The sequence below is a fragment of the Gambusia affinis genome, linkage group LG09 (assembly GCF_019740435.1).
Source record: "Gambusia affinis linkage group LG09, SWU_Gaff_1.0, whole genome shotgun sequence".
In the NCBI taxonomy this organism is placed as follows: Eukaryota; Metazoa; Chordata; class Actinopteri; order Cyprinodontiformes; family Poeciliidae; genus Gambusia; species Gambusia affinis.
The window spans coordinates 12141759-12163503 of NC_057876.1; the positions used below are offsets into that span (position 1 = coordinate 12141759).

General features: G+C 38.6%; 3 protein-coding genes across 3 annotated transcripts in view; 2 read left to right on the plus strand and 1 right to left on the minus strand.

The window, feature by feature from the left end:
• The first annotated feature begins 1437 nt into the window (after positions 1 to 1437).
• zdhhc15b (zinc finger DHHC-type palmitoyltransferase 15b) lies at positions 1438 to 6863 on the plus strand. Its single transcript, XM_044127710.1, has 11 exons — positions 1438 to 1619; positions 1961 to 1987; positions 2077 to 2171; positions 2263 to 2383; positions 2588 to 2657; positions 3624 to 3656; positions 3748 to 3868; positions 4007 to 4139; positions 4274 to 4400; positions 4551 to 4666; positions 5222 to 6863. Exons 1-11 carry the CDS (start codon positions 1496 to 1498, stop codon positions 5263 to 5265), a joined length of 1011 nt encoding a protein of 336 aa, XP_043983645.1. The 5' UTR covers positions 1438 to 1495; the 3' UTR covers positions 5266 to 6863.
• uprt (uracil phosphoribosyltransferase (FUR1) homolog (S. cerevisiae)) lies at positions 6774 to 12647 on the minus strand. The gene is made up of 7 exons (XM_044127711.1): positions 11583 to 12647; positions 10722 to 10764; positions 10567 to 10636; positions 10349 to 10411; positions 8981 to 9142; positions 8359 to 8457; positions 6774 to 7166 (listed from the first exon to the last, which is right to left on the minus strand). Exons 1-7 carry the CDS (start codon positions 11807 to 11809, stop codon positions 7060 to 7062), a joined length of 771 nt encoding a protein of 256 aa, XP_043983646.1. The 5' UTR covers positions 11810 to 12647; the 3' UTR covers positions 6774 to 7059.
• abcb7 (ATP-binding cassette, sub-family B (MDR/TAP), member 7) overlaps positions 12170 to 21745 on the plus strand; it is a 29399-nt gene continuing 19823 nt past the window's right edge. The window contains exons 1-4 of the mRNA XM_044127708.1: positions 12170 to 12319; positions 15020 to 15103; positions 15194 to 15271; positions 16242 to 16361. Coding sequence (XP_043983643.1) covers positions 12170 to 12319; positions 15020 to 15103; positions 15194 to 15271; positions 16242 to 16361 — 432 coding nt within the window. The remainder of the gene's footprint in view (positions 12320 to 15019; positions 15104 to 15193; positions 15272 to 16241; positions 16362 to 21745) is intronic.

Here is a 21745-nt window from a genome sequence, read left to right on the forward strand (position 1 = left end):
TGCCGTGTTGACGGATGGATTGCCGCTCCCTGCCTCCAGTGAGCGGCTGAATGAGAGCGGAGCTGTCATCGCCTCGCCGCCGACACTGATGCCTGAAGAGAGGAAAAGGAGGGGCGGTGGCTGCGGTGCAACAGGAACAGGATGGAGAGCCAGTGAAACACATTGTGCTTAAGCGGGAGAAGATGTCAGGGAGAGGGACCGGGGGCCTGGAAGCTGAGAGCGGAGCACATGTGTGAGGGAAGAGAGAAAGAGGCTTGAATTGAATTGGGTGCAACCCACCTCTCCTCACACCCTGCTCCCAGAGGGCGCTCCAGAGAGGGAGTCTGCGTTATGTGACGATGGGGAGGGCAGGTGGTAGTGTGAGGCGAACAAAGATGCTCTCCGCTGTTCAGTAACATGGAGGTCCATGACGCGATGAAAGGTTTCAGTGCAATCAGTAACACGGAGACAATTACAGGTTTTTATGCACGGTGTTGAAAGGGTTACGTCAGAGGATGACGACAGGCCCATAAATCTATAGCGTTAGACATTTATCTGAGGCGGCTGGGGGAATATGAAAGACGACGAATCCACACTCATAACCATATATGGTGAGACAATCATATATTTTTTTTTATTATCTTCTGCAGTGTTTCCTTTTTGTTTACCACAATCTCAACTCCGAGCAAGAACTCCCCCTTCTACCTCCCCCACTAATCTATGTTCAAACAAGTCTGCAACTGGATACTTTGATCCTCACAAACACTATCACTCAGCTTCAGACTCCTTTGATGCGGATACTAAAACTTGCAAAGCAAGATGTCCCGTACGCGCAGCCTACAGATTTAAAGAGCCGCAGAAAGAGATGTGCTGAAAGATACTCGGAGTTGGTCGTTTTCAAAAGGTCTCACAGTGCCACCCTCTGGACGGCCCTGCAAATTACACCAGATTCTTATTTTTATATACAAAATGACAAATCCAGCTGCAGGATCTGGAACCTGCTCAAGTTGCGGAGATCCAAATATTTCTGGTACAACTTCACCGTCTCCTAAGGTGCACGGAGAAGGTCAAAGGTCTGGTAAGGTGGAGATCCCAGCAACATCGGAAGTGTCATACTGGGAAACACTTTTATTCATCAGGGTCATTAAAAAAATCACTCAGCAGTTTCTGATCGCGTCCAGGTCAGACCAGGTTGATGGAGTAATTCATGCAAAATGAGCCCATAACAAGTATTCGGTTCATAAACAATACAATACGTGGACATGGTTTTCAGTAGGTTAGCATTTCAGCAATGGAAAAAAAAGGATCTTACTTACTTTTCTAATTGTAAAAGTAACTGAGTTTTTACTTTTTATAAACTATGCTTGAAATACATTGTTGTGCTAATCAATAAAATACGTTTTTCTCCTCTAGCGCTCAGCTCTGATGAGTTCAGGGCAGTGAATCGCTCGCAGATGACGCTGATGGATAAAGCGCCAGGGAGGCTAGCGGAGCTCAGAGCAGGAGCGGAGCTCAGATGGAAATGGCTCTCTCCAGGGGTTTGAGATGCTGTCAGAGGGTTTTCTCCTGGATCCCTGTCCTCATTATCACCGCCGTTGTGCTCTGGTCTTATTATGCTTACGTGTTTGAGCTGTGTCTTTGTAAGTGTGACGGACTGCTTGTCTGTTTTTTGACCTCTTTCCTCCACAAAAGGCGCAGATTACCGCTGAGCACTTAAACAATAATAAGGTGACTGGTAGATGGGGCAACGCGGAAGTGGCTTTTAATGTTTGCTGTTATTCGATTTAGTTTCATGTTTGTGTAATGCTGCCTCTGATAGGTTAGCGATAACTAGTTTTCACACAGAAGCTGCTGTTATTGTCTCTCTTAGCTAACTACTCCCTGGCTAGTTGTGTTAGCTTTCAGATAATGTGTATCTTCTGAACAATTGGTGCCACTTTCAGCGAATTTCTAAATATTTCCAATTTTCTCCTTTTAACAGTTACAATCAGTAACACACTGGAGAAAGGTGAGCGCTCTCTCTTTAAGTTTTAACTCTTAATATCTCAGATTTTCAGGTTGCGGCTCTTGTTGATTTCTGTGTTTTTTTACGCACAGCGGTCTATCTGCTGGTATTTCATGTCTGCTTTGGGATGTTCTCCTGGACATACTGGAAGTCCATATTCACCCCTCCTGCTACACCATGCAAAAAGGTAGACCGAACACTAGCTTGTCCGTATAAATTTACCATACATGCATGTAGTTTGAGAAATATGATCAGTTTGCTTTTATGCTGTGATCCAGTTCCAGCTTTCATACTCGGACAAGCAACGATACGAGATGGAGGAGAGACCAGACGCTCAGAAGCAAATCCTCCTCGAGATCGCAAAGAAACTACCCATTTTCACCCGAACCCAATCTGGAGGTGAGCTGTCTCACTTTATCTGTGTTTGATTAAAAACAAGTAGGTTAGGACTATCAGCTGTAGGCTCTCTTGAGTAGTAATCAGGAGATGCATCTCTTTCATTAGTGCTGATTACGAGTACAATCTAGGCTGTAGGAAGTGAGTGAAGGGGGGATGCTCAGCTCAAATGTCGCCCATTCAACTCGTCCATCTTCTTGTCTCCAGCTATCAGGTTCTGTGACCGCTGCCAGGTACTGAAGCCCGACCGCTGTCACCACTGCTCTGTTTGTGAAACGTAAGCTTCTCTTTCCTCCCCAATACCTTAATCTATAGAGACTACCCTCAGGCAAGGAGATATATTAGGTGTTGTGATAATTAGGAGAACGCTGCTCTGTTCATTTGAAACAGAATCCTGAGGATCAATCAGTGTATTGCTTTGGCTGAAGAAGACAGACAGCATTCCCACCTCTTGAACTTTTCCCCCATTGTGTCGCACTACAACCACGAACTTCAACTTATTTCGTTGGGATTTTGTGAACTAGGTCAACACAGTAATAGTTGTAAACTAGAAGGAAGTTATAGAGAAAGTTCAAGATCATTTACATGTAAAAAAAAAAAACATTTAAAGTACAGTGTTCGTTTTCAGCCCATTTTACTCTGTTATTTCTAAAGAAAATCCATTCAGCAAGTTCAGAAGTGATGTAATTAGTAAATGTAGTCCATAAGTATGGAATTTAATCTCAGTATTAATCCCGCTGTTCTGTGAAAGCCTCTGAGGTTTGTGAGGAGATTCACCCTCCAGCAGGAGAATGACTCAAAACATGCGCTTAGAACTGCAATGGATATTTGTGTGTTGGAATGGTCCAGTCAAAGTCTAGACCTAGATCAAACTGAGAATTTGTGACAGGACTTGGAAATTGTTGTTTACAGATTCTTTCCATCACATCTGAGACACACACACACACCAAAAGCTCTCCAACTGTGTGGCAACTTGGAGTTTGTGGCTGTAATATGACGGGACATGAAAGTGGACAATTTTGCCAAACACTGTGGACGCCAGAAATGCTTGTTAAAAAAAACATGTTAGACAGTTAATATATTTTATTTAATATGAGACTTGGATGAAAAAATTATCACAAAGAACATTTATGCTTGAAACTTCATTTTGGCGCAATAATTCAAGAGCGTTTACCTTAATGTACTCTTTTAAGATCAATCCCTGTTGGAAGTGACGCATAAAAAGTATATTTTTATTTTTTAGTTGCGTCTTAAAGATGGACCATCACTGTCCCTGGTAAGTTGGAAGTTACAGCACTTTGTAGATTGATTGCATGGATCTTTTTTTTTCCTGTTCCCTAATAATCAAATCTTATTTTTTCTCCCAGGGTTAACAACTGTGTCGGCTTTTCCAACTACAAATTTTTCCTACTTTTCCTTGCCTACTCTATGCTGTACTGTGTTTTCATCACAGCAACAGTCCTTCAGTATTTTCTGAAATTCTGGGTGGTGAGTGTCATTGTTGTTGTTCAATTTTAAAAATATATTTTGCTGTGTAATCTTACTGTAAAGTTTGTTTAGGTTAGCTGTCCTTTTTGCCACTGGTTTTCCCATGAACTAATGTCTCTTGTTTCTTTCTGTCCTTAGGGGGACCTGCCAAACGGACCTGCAAAGTTCCATATCCTCTTCCTCATGTTTGTCGCACTCATGTTCTTTGTCAGTCTCATGTTTCTCTTCAGTTACCACTGTTGGTTAGTGGCCAAGAACAGATCCACTTTAGGTGAGAGGTGACACACTTTTTTTAAGGGAATATCCAACCATTTATGCGATGTATATATATTTCTTAATCCAAGGAAATCAGGAAAATTGTGGCATGAAAACACACTCTAATTTAGTTCCCTCTCCCTTTTGTAGAGGCCTTCTCAGCTCCAGTATTTGTCAGTGGACCTGACAGAAAAGGGTTCAGTCTTGGCCTACACAAAAACCTGCTGCAAGTGTTTGGAGAAAACCGCAAACTGTGGTTCATCCCTGTTTTCACAAGGTAATTACAATAGGAGACCGTAAATTTCTGATCACAGAGACGTCAAACATCATTATTAAGAAAAATAGGAAAGTAGTTTTGCATGTCAATAAAAGAAAACAAAACAAAAATACACTGAATAATTTCCTTTTTCATATGTTGTAATGGCAGCCAAGGGAATGGTCACTACTTCCCTTTAAGGAGTCAGAGCTCTGAGTCCCATAACCCCTTGTTAGCTAACGAGGACATGTGGGATGAGTCAGATGATGGTTCAGAAGGAAGTTTGGGTAAGTCCTCTTTTCTGTTTATTACTCGGATGTGCTCCAGAATCTTTTTTTCTTAAAGTTTTTTTCCCCCCTACACAATCATTTTCAATAGCTCCACTGATTAGCCTTAGGAGCTGGATATTGATACAGTACACTGTGCAGCACTCTCTAAACTTTACCCCAGGGAGAACAATGTATAGTCTTAAATAAACATTTTATTTCTTTATTTATTTATTTTTTGCTGTAGCAAAATCTCTCACTGAAAAATTAGGAACGGCGGGGATCCCTTGTTAATAAATAATAGTTTTCAATAATATAGCAGCGGAACAACTAAAGTGATTAGTTCCCTTAGTTTTTGTTGTTTTCTTATTTATCATAACTCTATACTGTAGATATGAACTATGAAAGCATAATCTGGGTGCATCAGTCACATGCTCAGCTGTTTGAATATTATGCTACCACCTAGTGGTGATACAATGCAACAATCCTCCCTGATTATGAAATCCATCAGTTAGAACATAACCTTTGGAAAAGGTTCCTGATTTGCCCAGTAAGATGAGTTTTCTCTTGTTCCAGTTGAGGACGCAGACCCCTCTGTTACCATCGAGATGGACGACTAACCTGCACATGCACAGATAACACTGACTTTTATCAGACACTTTGTTATGATGTGTTAGCATTCCAAATAATGTGGAAGTTAGGGAAATGTGGGAGACGGTCTGCATTCTGATTCTTTTTTTGCCAATTTTTAATTAGGTTTTACATGATGAGATGGATGACAAGTTGCAGTACAAATAATGGTTTATTTAGGAAGAAAACCTATTACCTCAGTAAAAAGGATGTGTTATTTATTATTGGTTTCTTGGTGATGCTGTGTGGTTCAGTGCTATTTTACACGCCTCTGTTTCACAGCTGGGCTGCGTTTACAGTGTTGCACCTTAACAAACCTTCTCAGCAGGAGGGGAGGTATTAAAATCCACCCTGAGGCCTGCGGAGGTCCAACGTAGGGACCTAGCTGGCCAACCAGTTTGATGTTGTCCCCCAGTGTAACGTAGGTTTTAATTTTACTATAACAAAAGGTTATAAGCATATTAGAAGCTCTGACTTGACCTGCGCCTTACATAAGTATTCCTGTGTGCTTTGGAGAAATGTCTCCCGAGAATGTATCATCGCATCATCCTTTCCAGGCAAACTGTGGAGTTTTTGAAAGAAAAAAAAAAAGAGAAAGAAGCGGTTTTCCAAGCAGTGAAGTCAACAATGTTAACTGATTGGGCATATCACAACAAACATAAAAACTATAAGCAAGCACCGATTAAGCTTTTTACAGCACGGCTTCTTTGCGGGCTGAACATATTGTTTCTTCTTTTTGAAAGAAGTTGTATTCTGAATATCTTGTATATCATGACTTAGATGCTGTTTGCTAAACTCTGCAGTGTGCTCATTGGGCATGACTATTATGTTGATCCTCCATCATACCAGCTATCCTCATTCATTATTGTACATATTTATTAAACCTGTTCTCATCGACTTACTGATGGAGGAGGGTGATATTCTGCATTGCTTTCAAATTTGTAAAATTTTTATAATTTAGAAAAACATTCCTGGATCTCCTGTGTAACTCTTAATTTATGTACTTAAACCTTACTTACAAGCCTAAAAATAAGAGTTTGGCCTTTAATAAGCTTTGATGCTTCCTAGCTGTTTAAACCCATATCTGATGCTGCTCCAGTGACAAATACTTATTTAATTTTTTTTTAACCATGTTCAAAGTGTGTATAAAGCATAATGAAATATTGATGACGTTGATGTTAAGTGTATCATATAGTCTTGTCTATTTATTGTTACATTCCTTTGTTCCTGTATGTTGGTTCACTGATTTATACCTGCTGCAGGCAGTGTCTGTATATTTTGATCCTTCTGTGACAGACAAACTTTAAAGTGGTGTGCTTTTCTTAAACCATGATGTATAAAATCCATGAGATTATTTGCAGCTAAGAGATAAATTTAAACGTGGTTCCTTTCTCTTTAACTGTTTCGAGTATGGTGAACGGTGCTTCCACATTTTTGATTTTTGATTTTTTTTTTTCTAAACCATTAACGTACAAAAAAATCCCACACCTCGATCCACTTTCATGTATTGTCCTGTCTGTAAACAAATATAAATTCTTTATTGATTCATCTGTTCATACAACGCAAAATAAAACGATTCATGTTTTAATCTTTGTGGTTTTCTCTCTACAGTCTGAGCATAGAAAGCACACAAAAAAATAAAATAGAGCAATAAATACAAGTAATGACGTCAATCATTAGGTGTCAGTTCAACAACTTGAGTAAATAGTACTACATGACACAAGGATATTATGAGATACAGAGACAAAGCCTGCAGAAAATATGCCAAAAGCAGTTTGTCCTGTTTAGTCAGTGCCAAAGTATCTCTGTCCAAAATGTGTTGGCGCCACTGGGTGAACCTCTGTGGTCAGGATGGTGATGTCTGGAAACTCCTGGATTATGGACTTGGCTCCTAAAGGAAACATGGATTATATTTTAAAATGGGCAACGCAACGTCCTAATGCAGTGACACGTAAATGAACGCAGACCTTTAATGGATTATTAAATGCACAAAATGCAACAGAAAATGAACCTCAAAGGTCTTAAAATTTCAGAAACCTGTAAACAACTTTTCTTCTTAAATTGCAACTTGAGAGAAGTGGCTTAAGTAAGGATTTTACTGCAATAAAAAGAAAATTCTATATTTGAATAAATGGGTGATAAACTGGCTCCAGTGTGATAGCATGCTCCGGAGCAGAAACATCAAAACGTGTAGAGAACTGCTCTAGAAAATAAAGGCGAAGGCTGCTGATTTTTGTTGATGCTGATTGCTAATAAGATGCTAAAACTGAGATGGCGTATTGCTGGAGCAAATTATGGTTCAGTGGAGAGTAGCAGACATGCAATATGGACGTTGTGTGTTAAATTCCTGCTGCTGCCTTTAGCGACAAGCGATTCGAATGGTTAGTTTGTAAGATTGGAAAAGCAGCACATTAATTTACTCAACTTACCATTCATTTTATTGAAATTATCACATTGCTTCTGTCTGATAACAGATCATGGCAACAAAAAAGATTTTGAATACTCTTGTATTTTAATTTTCTAACTTATAATTAACATGATCTAAAAGCAGTAACAGCAGGTCAAAGTTAACAAAAACAGATTTCAGATGCAGCTTCAAGAGGAAAACTGGGAAGGAACTGAGGAATGTGGTTCTTGGTTTCGTTCCCAGCAGGTTGAATCGGCTACATGTCAATTCTCTGTTCTTTTTCTCACATTGTCTCATCTTCAACCTCACGCTTCCTAACTGTGCTAAAAACAATTATTTTAATAAAAAAAAAACAGAATCCCAGAGTGCATTTATAGCATCGTGCCCTTCAGCTTTAAATATGTCTTATGTCCAAGTTTAAGTTTTAACCGGATGGATCCACAGGAGGAAAGGTCACAAAGTCGAATTACCTTGAAATCCTTTTTTTAACATCCACATTAAATGTCACAGTAACCTGGATGGTAGCTATAGAAACTACAGAAATTACTAAGAACCTCCAAACTTATATTGTCAAAAGCCATCAAAGCACCAGTGAACAATCCTTCACATGCATATAAAGAGACGAGAAAGCAGAAACGGAAAGAAAAACGGGGTTGTGAGCTGTGTGCTGGTTTACCGTGAGGTGTGGAGAAGAGGCTGAGGAGAATAATGTGCTTGGGTTGGACTCCGTGTTCTATCAGCACCCTGACGGCCTCGATCACCGTGTTCCCTGTACCTGCAGACGCAGCAGATTCGAGGTTAGACGTGCTCTTTCACCTGCCTGGTTACACTGCACCCTTCATCTGATGGAAAAAATTGCATTCTTGTATGCATTAGTTAATCCATTGTTGTGATACAAAAAAAAAAAAAAATTATCTTTAAACCAAGCTTTGCCACTATTACATTTTTAAGTAACAGCAGAAATATGCCTGTTGTGACATCAGGAAACCAGGACTATTAGGATCCTATTTTCATTGGTCCTCGTTATGTTATTCTGCAGCCTGGTGGCTAACTCGGAGGCAGTGTATAATTTCCCCCATCAGAGCTATAATTATCAGAGCAGTGTGAATGGTTCTGTATGATGTGGCAATGCAGAGTTGGTGGTGGCAGTGAAGGTCAACTCAACGGAGATTACTTACAATGAATGAATACAATTTTTTTTCTCTTTTTTTTTTTTTGCATAAAATTAGACGCGTTTTGACATTTCTGTATGACCGGACGTGGTTAACCGGAGCGGGGCTAAGCCTGCAGCAACTCACTGAGGATGGGATACATGAGCAGCACTTTTCTTCTGTACACATCCGGGGGAAACTTTGCGTAGTAGACCTTCGCTTTCTGGGTCTCCTCGTCGCTCTGGATGAGGATCTTTCCGATCCGGATGGAGCGGCAGCAGTCCCGGAGGCCCTGCTCCATGGCTTCACCTGTGGAAACCAAACATAGTTCTGTTGGCAAGGTTCCCACACGCTTCGTCATCACAAAACTCCAAACTGATATTTCTAAACAATCAATTTGGGATTGATGGCTGAAATTCAGCTAAATGGATGGATGAACAAACAAATCAGTTAATGGTTGGGATATTCTGACATTAGGACAGAGAACAGAGTTTGGAAACACACGTTTCCGAGCTCAGTTGTCTTTTTCCACACTTATCTAAATCTGGGGAAAAATAATCTAAAATAAAGTTTCTAATTATTGTAGAATGAATAGTAAAAAATTACTTAACAAATTTACCCTTCAAAACATAGCAATGATCAGAATAAAAACAGTTTATTTTAATGCATTATGTGATTGATTAATTGGTTTTACATGTGGATTCTATCTGTTCACGTGTCTCTATGTATGCTTGTGAACAAAACTGCTGCTATGCAAGACAAAATTCAGGTATGCACTGACAATAAAGCAGTACGATATCAATTCAATCGCTCAATCAAGTCTATCGCTGTAGATTTAACTACAGGCATTTACAGATATAACATCTGAAATAAAAACTTTCTCCAAGGTCCTTCATTACTTGCTTTAAAAAAAAAAAAAAAGAAGCAGGCTTTAGTCTAACCTTTTAAATTGATCTCTGTCAATATAGTTCACCAGCTTTCTGAAGGTCCTCCAGGGTTTTTCTTTATACATATTGTCTGCTCATATCTTGTGTTGACAGTGACAGCACATTGTGCCGTGCGAGCTTAAAGGTAGGAGGAAGGTGAGGAGCAAAAGAAGAAGCATGAGGACCGAGAAATCTAGAAAAGACCTTCAGTATCTGAAAGTCGCATGTTTAAGAAATAAATTCAATGTGACAAGACACGAGAGAGAGATCTTTTAGTTGATTCCCTCCGTAAGGCGAATATTTCAGCTTACAGCTCTTTAGGAATTACCTTTTAGACACATCTTTGTGGCAGACTGTTAGATGTACAGTGCCTATAAAGGCAAATTACAATCAATTTTGTGTCAGGACTGTAGAAAACATTGTCTCATCCCTTAAGTTTATGAGCTGTTTGCTAACTATAAAAGAAACAACTCTGAAAATCTTCTGGTGTGACAGCAGGGAACGTCCAGCACGAGCGGAAATATAAAAGTAGAGATTGACAGACTAAAGTGTCCTCACATTTAAAAGCCTTAAAATGGGCCTCACTTACCGCTCCTCATGATGCTGACTCCACAGTTGCCTCTTTCAAACCTGACTCCCTCATACTTGTACCCTAAGGGGCGGAAAATGAAACACGGACATAAAAATGGAGCTGTACTGACTAGCGCTGCAAAAAATAAATATAAAAACAGAGCAGAGCAGAAAAACCGGTTCAGTGTTTTGGCTCATGTTTTCAAATCTGGAGCGTTAAACCTGAGACCATCTGACCTGTGGGAGTGGTGACGGTGCACTCTGAGAAGGGAAGCTGGTTCAAGCCTTCTTCAACTACTAGTCTGATCTGTTGTTGGGGAGAAAACAAAAACTATTTCAGAAAGCTGAAAACAAATGGCTTTGCCGTGCTGCTGTACAGTATATGATCTCACCAGTCGGTCTGCACAGAAAACAAAATCTCCTCTGCTGGTCGTCCTGAAAGTATAAATAAGCACTTGATTAGATCAACCTCCGCTTTTACACCGTAGTGCTTTTTTTCAGCTTGGACAAAGTAAGGTTGACATTTTTTCAGCAGAGGTTAGATCAATTTAAATTGAAAAGACGTGCAACACACACGCAAAAAAAACCCCAACCTTTTGATTACTTCAAAAATAACAAACTCTACAAGATGCTGGTGTTGCTTCTATATGTTTGCTTCAATCTGTGTATCAAAATCATAGAGCTTCCCTCAGGATTATTTCAGGTTTTCTGTTTTACATTATGTCATTCTGCCAGGGGTATGAATGCATCATTTACCAACATTTTACTGTATTCTCCATATGTCTGAAAAGTTTTGGCACCAATTCCAGCAAAAATGATAGCAACACCGTATCTGTTGCTATCAAGTAAAGTATGGAGGTGGCAGCATCATGCTTTGGAGGTGACGGGGTCACATGTGTAAATCTTCCACACTAACAATCCGAGATCTGCATAATCTTTGCAGAGAAACAAAATATTTCTAAGTGAAGATGTTTGATAATTAAAAAAAATTAAACTACTGTAAATATTAGTGTTTTATCTTTTGGTTAATACACCTGAGACCATCTCTCAGGATGTCACGTGAAATTTGGGGAAAGTATCGAAATTATTTATCAAAAACAATCGCCCTTTAAATGTGTTTATACTTATGCTATTCACTACAAGAATAGTTTTATGAACAGTCAATTTATTTTGGGCATCAACTTCCCTCTGCAGAGGCCATATTACCAAATCGTATGAGGTGCTGAGTCGCAGATATAAGAACGGGGACTCACTTGTCTCTGATTATTGTCTGTAACTCTCGGATCTGGTCGTTCAGAGGGAGCAGCTTCAGCTGAGGACCCAGGCTGTCCTGGCTGACCGGCTGCGAGGGGACATCAGTCGGTTCAGAGCTGTTCAGCACCGCAGGCACACTGCTGCTGCTGTTCGCAAACCGAACCTGCTTCATCGGGTGCTCCTGGCCACTGTTGACACTGTTGAGCTGCTGATTGTGGCATGGCATCCTGACAGCGAGGTCAAAACGTTTCAATGCTAATGCCAGCTAGCGTGTCTTAATGAGAGCGCCACGCTAATGCGGTAACAGGGGGGAAAACGTGCTCTGTCTTTAGCTTTTTCAACTCAAACTTCTACGACTGACACGGCAACCACTCGGACAGGATCTGTGAGAATCGCATTCAAATAGATTCAATTACTTTGTCGCGTTTTGTCGAAGTCTGCTCAATCTCTTCCACTTGACAAAAACAGGATGAAAAAGCCCTCGTTGCCTCTGACTGCTATTAACAGTTACGCTCCGATGTCAACGTAAGCCGGATGTGACGCGTAACCCGGCGTGTTGACTGATCGTCTTCCTCCGTTGTGAAACATGGCGCCGATATTGGCACCGCTAAAATGCGGTTTTCACTTCCAAAAAAGAAAATTGGCCTTTCTTATTCGCCAGACCAGTTCATATCACGTTTGGAATAAAAACGGCGCTGAAGAGGGGAGGAATTATAAACGACAGGACACATATGTGGTGAGTAAAACTGGACGTCTGGTCGGAGAGGACACACTTTTTACGCAAGGGCAGATATAAAAGTTTCTATAACTAACTTTTAGTGTGAGATAAAATAATTCGGCTACAGTGTTTGGTTGTCGTTTGTTAGTTCTCTGCTAAAATATTTGCTGGCATTCAGGAGTTACTGTTTTCATAGCTTGTTGTTAAAGTTTGAGATAGCTAACTGCTATCTTAAGTTCATTTTAACCTTTCTTTTGAGTTATTACCCGACAATTTGCGTCTTTATCAAACGTGGGAATAATTGTGCAAGCAACGAGCCATGCGGCAGGTTATTAGCGTTTTGTATCAGCTGTTTGTGAGCTGACCGTGCAACCTTACGGTAGTCCCAGTCACGTGTCTCCTGTTCCATCTGACAGGTTAGATAAGACCCTCAGTCCCACCCGGGTTCACTTGTGATATGGCTGATACGACTGTCATTTTATGTCAACAAATTTATGGATTATTTGGCAATGATCAACGAAACTCTGCCGTCAGTTTTTTCCTGAAATTTTTAATTCAGAAAGTACTTCTGCACTTACTGGTAAAGACAACGACCGAAATCAGAGTTTATTTATTGTATGTCATTAGAGACACGTCAAGAGAAACTGGAAAATAAAGGATTAAAAGTCAATAAGCCCTCTTTACTACCGGATTGCCTACATCCATAAAAACTCATCCACTCACAGAAACGTCTGAGGTACGCAGAGTTGTAGATGGATCTGGCACCTAAGGAAAGGTTCTCCTTGCCATAACCTCTGTGAAATAAAACATAGAAATGTGATAAAACTTCACCACAAAGGTAAATAAAAATGGTACAAACAAGTTTAAAAAAATCTTGCTAAAAGGTGAAACATAGTTGGGTTGAATTTTGTAACTAATTTATCATAGCAGTATTGGTGTCTGCAATATTGATATTGCAAATAAGTGTTTAAAGTGCAATAATTGTTGTCTAATATATTTCAAATAGTATGGGCTAATGTAATATTTATTCAAGTCAAATTTATTTGTGTAGCACGTTTTAGTAACAAGGCTTTCTGACAGCAACAGATGCTCACACAGGACACAAATGACATTGTTCATAGTGCTACAGGTCACAGAGCGATGGAAACACACATGAGATAGAAACAGAAGAGCAAAATAGACTTTTATAGCAATTGATATCAGTGCAATATTTACCAATATTATTGTCTTACCAAGACTTTCTAATACTGAAAGTCTTGCTAAGATATGCATAAATATTTAGCTAGTAAAACGCAAGTATAACTAAGTAAAATAAATATCAAAGATCTCAAATAAATAAGTACCAGTAATAACACCAGACTGGCCACCTGAGCAGAATGGGGAGGGATGCATATTATTCCTGATATTCTTGAAAACTACTTGAGCCCATTCAGAACACAACTGTGTTTTTGCTTAGATGTATTTATGAAAACACCCCCCAAAACATTTATAGACTGTTCTATAAATCAAAAATAATAATGCAACATTTTTACAGCCTTGAAAACCAAGGTATTTATGCTATAGATGATCACAATGTGATTTTTGTATTGGTCTACATGTATTTTCTAATTCATTCCAGTGTTGTCTTAACTTTCTAGTGAGAGTGGTCAGATATGAAAGTAAAATCACCAAAAAAAAAAAAAAAAAAAAAAACACTTCATGAGCATCCTAACTTAAACTTAGTTGCAATAAATCATTATATATTTTATTATTAAAGCTAAAATAGTTTAATTAGGAAAAAAAGGATTCAATATTTGCTCACTCACTTTTTCAACAGTCTTGTGTGTGTATATATAGATATTCAACTGTGGAATTATGCACAACAATAGAAACGGGTCACTATGGGTTAGGTTTACTTTAAGATCAATGTGCTTTTCTTAATCCACCCACAAGATATCTTGTGTTAACAGTCAGCCCAGCTTCTGTAGGCGTGTTTGTAGCTCTCATCCTACGTCTACTGAAAGTGTTCTTAAAACAAAATTCTGTTGCAGATTTACACTCATAAGTTCGGAAATGTCTTGGGAACGTGCCTTGACATGTTTGAGTCTTGTATTGAACCCATTGTTTTAAGGATTAAAACAGAGGCTTCCTTGATGATGTGTAAACATAGCCAGTGTTTAAAGCACTTACTGGAGATTTGTAAAGGAAGTCTGACTTGAACTCTATCTCTGGTAAAATACTAACACTTTGACAAAATAAACAATATGACTATAAATATTCAGAAAGTGTTCACTTCTGTTTTGCCTCGTCTTAAAAAATCCCTTTTTTGTTTTGTTCAATTTTTTGTGTGGTTTTTGTCTTACAGAATTCTTTTGTTTTTGCGTTTTTGTTACACTTAAATGTTTCAGAGTGCAAAAGTATTTTAATATCGGACAAAGATAACCTGGATAAATACAAAACATTTCAGATAATGTAATTTGTGAAAAGCTATTCAAACTAACCCGTCTCTATTTGAACAAGTGATTATTGTCATGAAGTATTTAAGACTTTTGCACCTCTGGTCTTGACTTTTACAACCTGAATTTTAATTCAGGCTGGAAGTTTAAAGTATGAAATCTATAAGGGGAGCAAATTTTTCTGAGCCCCGTATTTATTCTGTTTCAGCATGCTTAAATTTTTAAAACGACTCTGTAAACAAAAATAAGACAACAGTCATATACGGCATCTCTTGTGTTTCAGCTGAGCTCCATTCCACACTTACGAACAGCGACATGGAGCACAAACAGACTGGAGAGCAGCCGTCGGATTTTAGAGGGGCTAAAAGTGAGTAGTACTTTCCAAACTACTGAAAATAAGTGTGTTTTACAAAGTCAAAGCTGAAGTTACAAAGTGATTCTATTTGTGTTTCTACAGCATTTGCAGGGCATGGACAAGCGGACATGTTGGCATGGAAATGCAGGAGGAGGTTTGAGTGCAGACCCAAAAAATGTGGTGAGTGGTCCAATCAGCGACGAAAAGTTTCACGCTGCTGTGTTTATTCATAGCAATTAAGTAAACGATAGTTGGAAGTTGTAAATGAGAAATTAATGTAAAATAAGTGCCTGTGTCAGTGGGTATTTAGGGTATTGATTTGACATTGTCTAACTTAATTAAACCTTTCATCACTTCAACTTATAGATGATCAATACTAGCAAATGTGTTTCCAGTAAACCTGCATCTAAATACAGTGTCATTGTTCATATCTGTGCTTATCAGTTCACTGTCAATTAATCTGGTCAGTTATTGTTGCGGCTTTGGAATAAATTAGAATCGTATACGGTCTAAATTTTTACATACTGTGATATATTAAGGCTCTTTTAAGTTGCATATAAATCAGTTGTGCTGTCTTTACAGTGTAACACTTTGCCTGATTGTGTTTGATTAAAGCCAGGTGATGGATACACTTTCTCTGTAATTTGCTCCAAGGAGCTGCCACACAGCAGGGCTGGAACATGTTGCCACCATATTGAGTGGATTAGAGGAATTACCGCATATTCTGTAGCCTGCCGAGAGTCCCCACAGCAGATGTGTGTGGAAGTGCGGGTAAACAGCCGCGCTGGCACCAGTGGAGTCTCTGCCTCAGCTGGGATGACAGCCCAGGTGTCTCCTGGGAGTTGTAGTGTCAGACTGGATGCCCAAGTCCACCTGGAGACTCTCTCATTGCTGTTGTCAGATCTCTCGGGGGACTCCTGCTGACATTTGATGTTCCATGTGTCTGCCACAGTTTGGTCTTAAGGTTTCTGCGACTGTCACACTGAATGCAGATTGAGCATTACTCCCCAATATTTTCAGACAGAACGCAGATTAGAAAGTTAAAATTATCCTGAGCACGATTTTATCCATGTTTCCTGCTTTTTAAAAGACAAGCTGAAAACCTGGGGAAATTATTGAACATTTTGTTTATGTTGTTGATTCGCTGCAGCTGAAAGAAGTGAATTCGACCAAGATTCTGTCTGCGATGCTGGCCTACGTGTGGCCAAAGGACCGACCAGATCTGCGGGCTCGTGTTGCCATTTCGCTTGGCCTCCTAGCTGGAGCTAAAGTAAGTTTATGAAAGTTTATGCTAGTAAATTTGGTGACATTAGCTCTATTTGCTCTTCCTTACTTGGTGTGTGATGGACCTCTTTGAGCTGTTTTATGCTTAGCTATTTTATGTGTAAATTGGAGCCACTTGATACTGCCATATCTGTTAATTTTAATTCATCTTTGGGAAGTGTGGTACTTGCTTTTGCAACCAATTACTTAAAAGTAAATCTCCATAATCTATCTATAATGGATTTTATGGAATGTATGTGTTACTCTGATAAATATGATCAACCAGCAGCAATTCCCTCAGAGTTTTCATTATTTTGATCAGCGGTAAGACCGCACTGCATCAGGAAAATGTGTTTTTGCAAATCTAATGCTAAATATTCAAATGATTATATTGAGTATTAGTAATATTTTCCTTTCTCGTTGCTTTCTTTTCCTTCATTAAAATCACTCTGTGTGACCCCTGTCACTGAAAATATACATGACATAGAGACTTTAAGGACAATGAAAGTCTGTCCACCTGATAAAATACGTTATACTCATTCAAATGTTTTAATAAAAGTTACATACTGCAGCTACAAGGAGATTTGGCTTGAAAACAGGCATTGCAAAAGAAAAAACCAGGATTTTATTTAAGTTGTTTCTGTTATTAAGTAATTTATTGGGTTGTGTTTAATTCATGTTTTTTCTGAAGTAAGTTGTAAAAGTCCTACATTCAACTTACTGAAATTTTCAGAAACTCCTGGTGCACGTTACTTCATCTGGTTTGTGTGTAGAAACGGCAACAACTGCACTGTTTTCTGTTGGCAATTACTGGATGAAAATGGGAGTCATTGTTTAACAAATAAAAGTAAAAGAAAAAAAGTCAAGCCAAAAGTTACTTGTGACTGGAATAAATCTTTCAAAGTCTTTCACAATCAGTCAGTGGACTCTTGCAGGAGTGATGGCAGTAAAGGAGAGGTATTCTTGTTAAATAGAGGGAAAATTGTTTTTACAGGCACAGGGTCAGAAGCAACCTGCTAGAGCACTTTGAGTTTATTATGTCATTAACTGCTGCTTCCATAAATGAGTAATAATGAAACACAAACTACCAGAGATCAGCTGCCCCGTAGAACTAAATATGGTAGAAATTCATTACGCCTTCCTAGGGAGTGAATTGTGCAGCTCTTTTTATTCTAAAAAGACCGGTCCATGCAGTTCCCTCTTGTCATCTTGGCACCTACTGCCCTTGGCCTGGGTCCATCAATGCTTTCTCCTGGAAAACAATTATTTCTTTTAAAGCAAGAAAAAGATTAAATTCTTTTGGCTAGTGTTGTAAAATCTCAGATTAATAGCCTCTATATGCTATGCTATCGGGTATTGTGATACTTGTATAGATTATGATTAACCACAAATTTTTCTGACTCTCTTCTTTCTATTGCTATCATCATATATTTCTGTGAGCTTTAAATCAAATCAAATCAAACTTTATTTGTATAGAACATTTCAGCAGCAAGGCATTTCAAAGTGCTTTACATCAAATCAAACACAAAAACACAATGCAACATAGAATCAACAATAAAAACACAACATCAAGTCAGATTCCGTCAATAAATTTAGCATCTCAAACATCCAGTGTGGGCAGTGAAAGTCCTCTATCTGGGCAAATGGAGCACTGGGGTGAAAAATTTGGATGCATGGCACTTAATACAGTATATGCAGCCAAATATTCTATTCAAGCAGTTCTTTTGCAATTGCAGCATTGCATATATTGATATTGTGATCATATTTGCAATGGAAGAAATTGTGCAGCTCTGATTGTACAATTACAGAAATCCCAAATGCATCAAGAAGCAAAAGGCCTTAATAATAGCAACGGCATGCAAAAAAAATCTAAAGATAAATATAACAGCACAGACTTGTGATTGAGTGGGTAAACTTTATTTGAGGCATATTTAAAAAAAAAAATTCTAATAACTCTGCCCTAAAACATGCAGCACATCATCCAAGGACACCAAACAGCAGTGACTAATCCACGTAGAACAGTATGTGCCTGAACACCAGTGGTGACAAACTGTCAGCCACGTTTCAATCTTAGTCTCTCCAAAAACCTTATTTCAGTGTGGGCACTGCTGGAAGTGATCAGACATGATGTGGGTCTTTTTGTGTGCTACAGGATGCAAGTTATTTGTGTTTAAAGAAGGATAAACCAGGACAAATTTTCTCAATTAGGAATGGTAACGTTTAGATTTACTTAGATTCTGTTCATTAAGTATGGGTATAATAAACATAGATGACTAAGGAACAAAAATCCTGCTAGCATCAACAAATCATTCAAAGAGGATTGTGAAATCCAAGGCACTGTTTCTCTGGAGCATACAGTGAGAAATCTGTTGAATCACTTTAAAGTGCAAACAGTTTAATACACTGAGCAATAGCTATCACATTGCAGTGCTGCACACAATGCCAGTTTGAATATCAAAGATCAGAAACCCCTTTTAGATTCAGAATTTAAAGCTGTTACTAACCAAAAGCTTAAAAAGAATGCAGCAAGATTGGTGTTAAAGGACTGCTGTACCATTTCAGACAAACAATTTTTTTTTGTTATTTGTCAGAAGGACATTGCTTTTGTTTCTCTCTGTTGCTGGAAAAAAAAACAGACTTACAATAAAAAGCATGGTAATTTGAGGCTGTCGTGCTGTGATAAGGTGTTGATTTCCACCAAGCATAACACAGCAAAGTCCATGGAAATGACAGTATTTATTTAAATGAAAGACAAATCAAGAATAATAAAGTGGTGAATATACTACATGTCTAGCCTTTGTGCATTTCATAATATTCTTAAAGGAAGGGAGAGGAAGGGAGAGAAGTGTGTAATTTAATTTTAGCATGTTTCAGGTCTGAATAATTGTGGAAAAATATTATAATATACTAGTTCTTTCGACTGTAGAAAACTTTAAAGCCAGTTGTTCTGGACCCGTGCTTCTGCTTATTAAAAAAAAAAAGAGTTTTCTTTCCGTTTTTGTAAACAGGCAGAAATAAGGCATCAAAAATCTGAAGCCATTCTCAGGGCATTGTTGTTTCACAATTAGTGCTACCTACAAATGATGAGATTTGATTACTCTAATTGTTAGAGGTTAATATTTGTATTCATATGTCCAGAATGTTATCAGATCATTAGAAAAAATCTGTAAGAACGTGTAAACAAGTAAAAATTCAGAATGTGTCGAGAGGCTGATGATATTTAGGAATATACTTACAAGTTGTTGCAAAACAGATCACTTGAAGCACTGGTTAAGTTTTAAATATTCCCGTTTAATCAAATCCTCTCCCTGCACCTTTTGCTGAAACATCATGAGCACTTGCGTTAAGTGATTGCACTTGGAGAAGACGCCATGTAAAACTAAAAGCAGCGTGCATTTAAAGCAGTCTTTTAAATAATTAATTGCATGCATCAATCAGTGTGTGATGTGTTTTCTCTTCCTTTGTTGATAGTCTCTAATTTACACCCTGGAAAATAATCACAAATTCAAAGCTCCCAAATAAGTGTGTCCTGCTGCCGCCCAGCACGGCTCCCTCTGGTGTGTACTAAAAGAGTGTGGCGCGAGTGCATACAATCCAATCGACTCCTTCTATTTTCCTGCGTGGTTGGAGTTAACCTCCATTTTACCAATTTGTCTGTTTGAACCGAAACCACCAGCTGTGTGGATGCAATTTTTAAATCAACTGAATAATTACGTGGTTACAGTGCATCTCACCTCTGCGAGCCACATTATCAGTGACATTTTCATTTCAAATGAATGGTTACACACAAGTTGGCCTCGAATGAAGCCCTCTTTGTCTCGGTGCCCGTCTGTGTTTCGTAGCGTAAGGTAAAGCTAATTCTCCATCGCCCGGAGCCTTTTTCTGCTACTTGACACAGAATCTCTATTACGGGGTGACATATCGCCAGGTAGAGATTGACACAGTGTCAATTTAATCTCCAGTGGTTGTCGTTAATGGATTAAAAGAGCGCATCCAACCTTATCATGTATTAGTGGCAGAATTGAGGACATGTTTTGCCTCTGATAATAGGCTCAGGCTATTTTTGTGTCATGTTCTGTTGTCTTGGTAGCAAAGTGGCAGATATTGTTTTTTTTCTTTGGGGATTAAGAGGACTTCTATTGTCTGAGTGTAATACCCAAGTGTATGAAGCAGGAGCCATGGGGATATGGCTTTTGGCAGAATAAATAGGTTTGTTTTTACGGTTTTTTTTTGTTGTTTTTTTTTTTCATTGATTTGCACAATTTCTGTCGACTATTTAATGTAGAGCTTGACAGTAAAAAGGAGCCTAAAAACCTCCTCCTGTGTTCAGGGTTTGAAAGTTCAAAATAAAAACGCTACGCTGTGTGATGCGGTGTTCGTTGTGTGTCCTAATGTGCAGCGGACCGCCCAGACTGACTCACACAGCTGTCCCTGCGCTTTTAATTAGCCCTAATAACCATTTCAATTCCATTAGCAGGAGGCAGCAGCTCCTCTCCAGAACTACTACAGCCAGTCAAAAAGAAAAACGGAGCATGTATACACAGTAACATTACACAAAATTGTGGGCACTTGGACATTTCCCCAAAATGCACTTACATTATCAGTGTTAGATTTTCTTTGTAAACTTCTGCTTCGGGGATGTGAGGTGTGCATTAATAAAAGAGGCATAAAGAAGCAGTATGTTGCTAAGTCAGTATAGGATAATATAGGACATCATTGCTCAAAATTTTTTTACAATTTTGGCTTTCAACATGTTTTTAAAACACATTTTTCAATTAGGCATTTCATTCACTCACCAACCCAGTTTCCTGCCTCTAAATACAATTTACAGAAATTCAGAAAATGACTGAAAATAAATTTTCTTTCAGTAATTTATTTCAAAAGTTAAATGTATTACATAGCTTTATCAAACATAAACTTACTTATTTCAACTTTTTATTTCTGTATTATCATATTTAATGGTTCTTGGCTCCTCTAAACATCTGGCTTGCAACTACAAGTGAGAGTAAATTAATTTCCAGAAAGCAGCAAAGAGCTAAGAGAAGACAGCAAAACTTTTTAATAGCTGTTGCCTCAGTTGGGGGTTCAGTTGAGGTCAGCATGACCCTGAAAGCCTGACTGAAGAGTTACTCATCGGATTGCTGAAATAAAAAAATAAAAGCCTTGTTTTGTTGGCTTCAAAAAACCCTCAGAATAATTTTCCAAACACAGGGGTGGTGCAAGTATTCATGATTATTGAAATTGACTTGGAACAAAGTTGTGGGGATGTTTTTCAAGAGTTGGTGAAAGAAACTCTACATTCTTCAGTGTACCAAGACATTTTGGACAACTTTGCAAGAACATTTTAGGGATTCCTGTGCTAACATGACTCTACACCAGTGCACAAAGCTC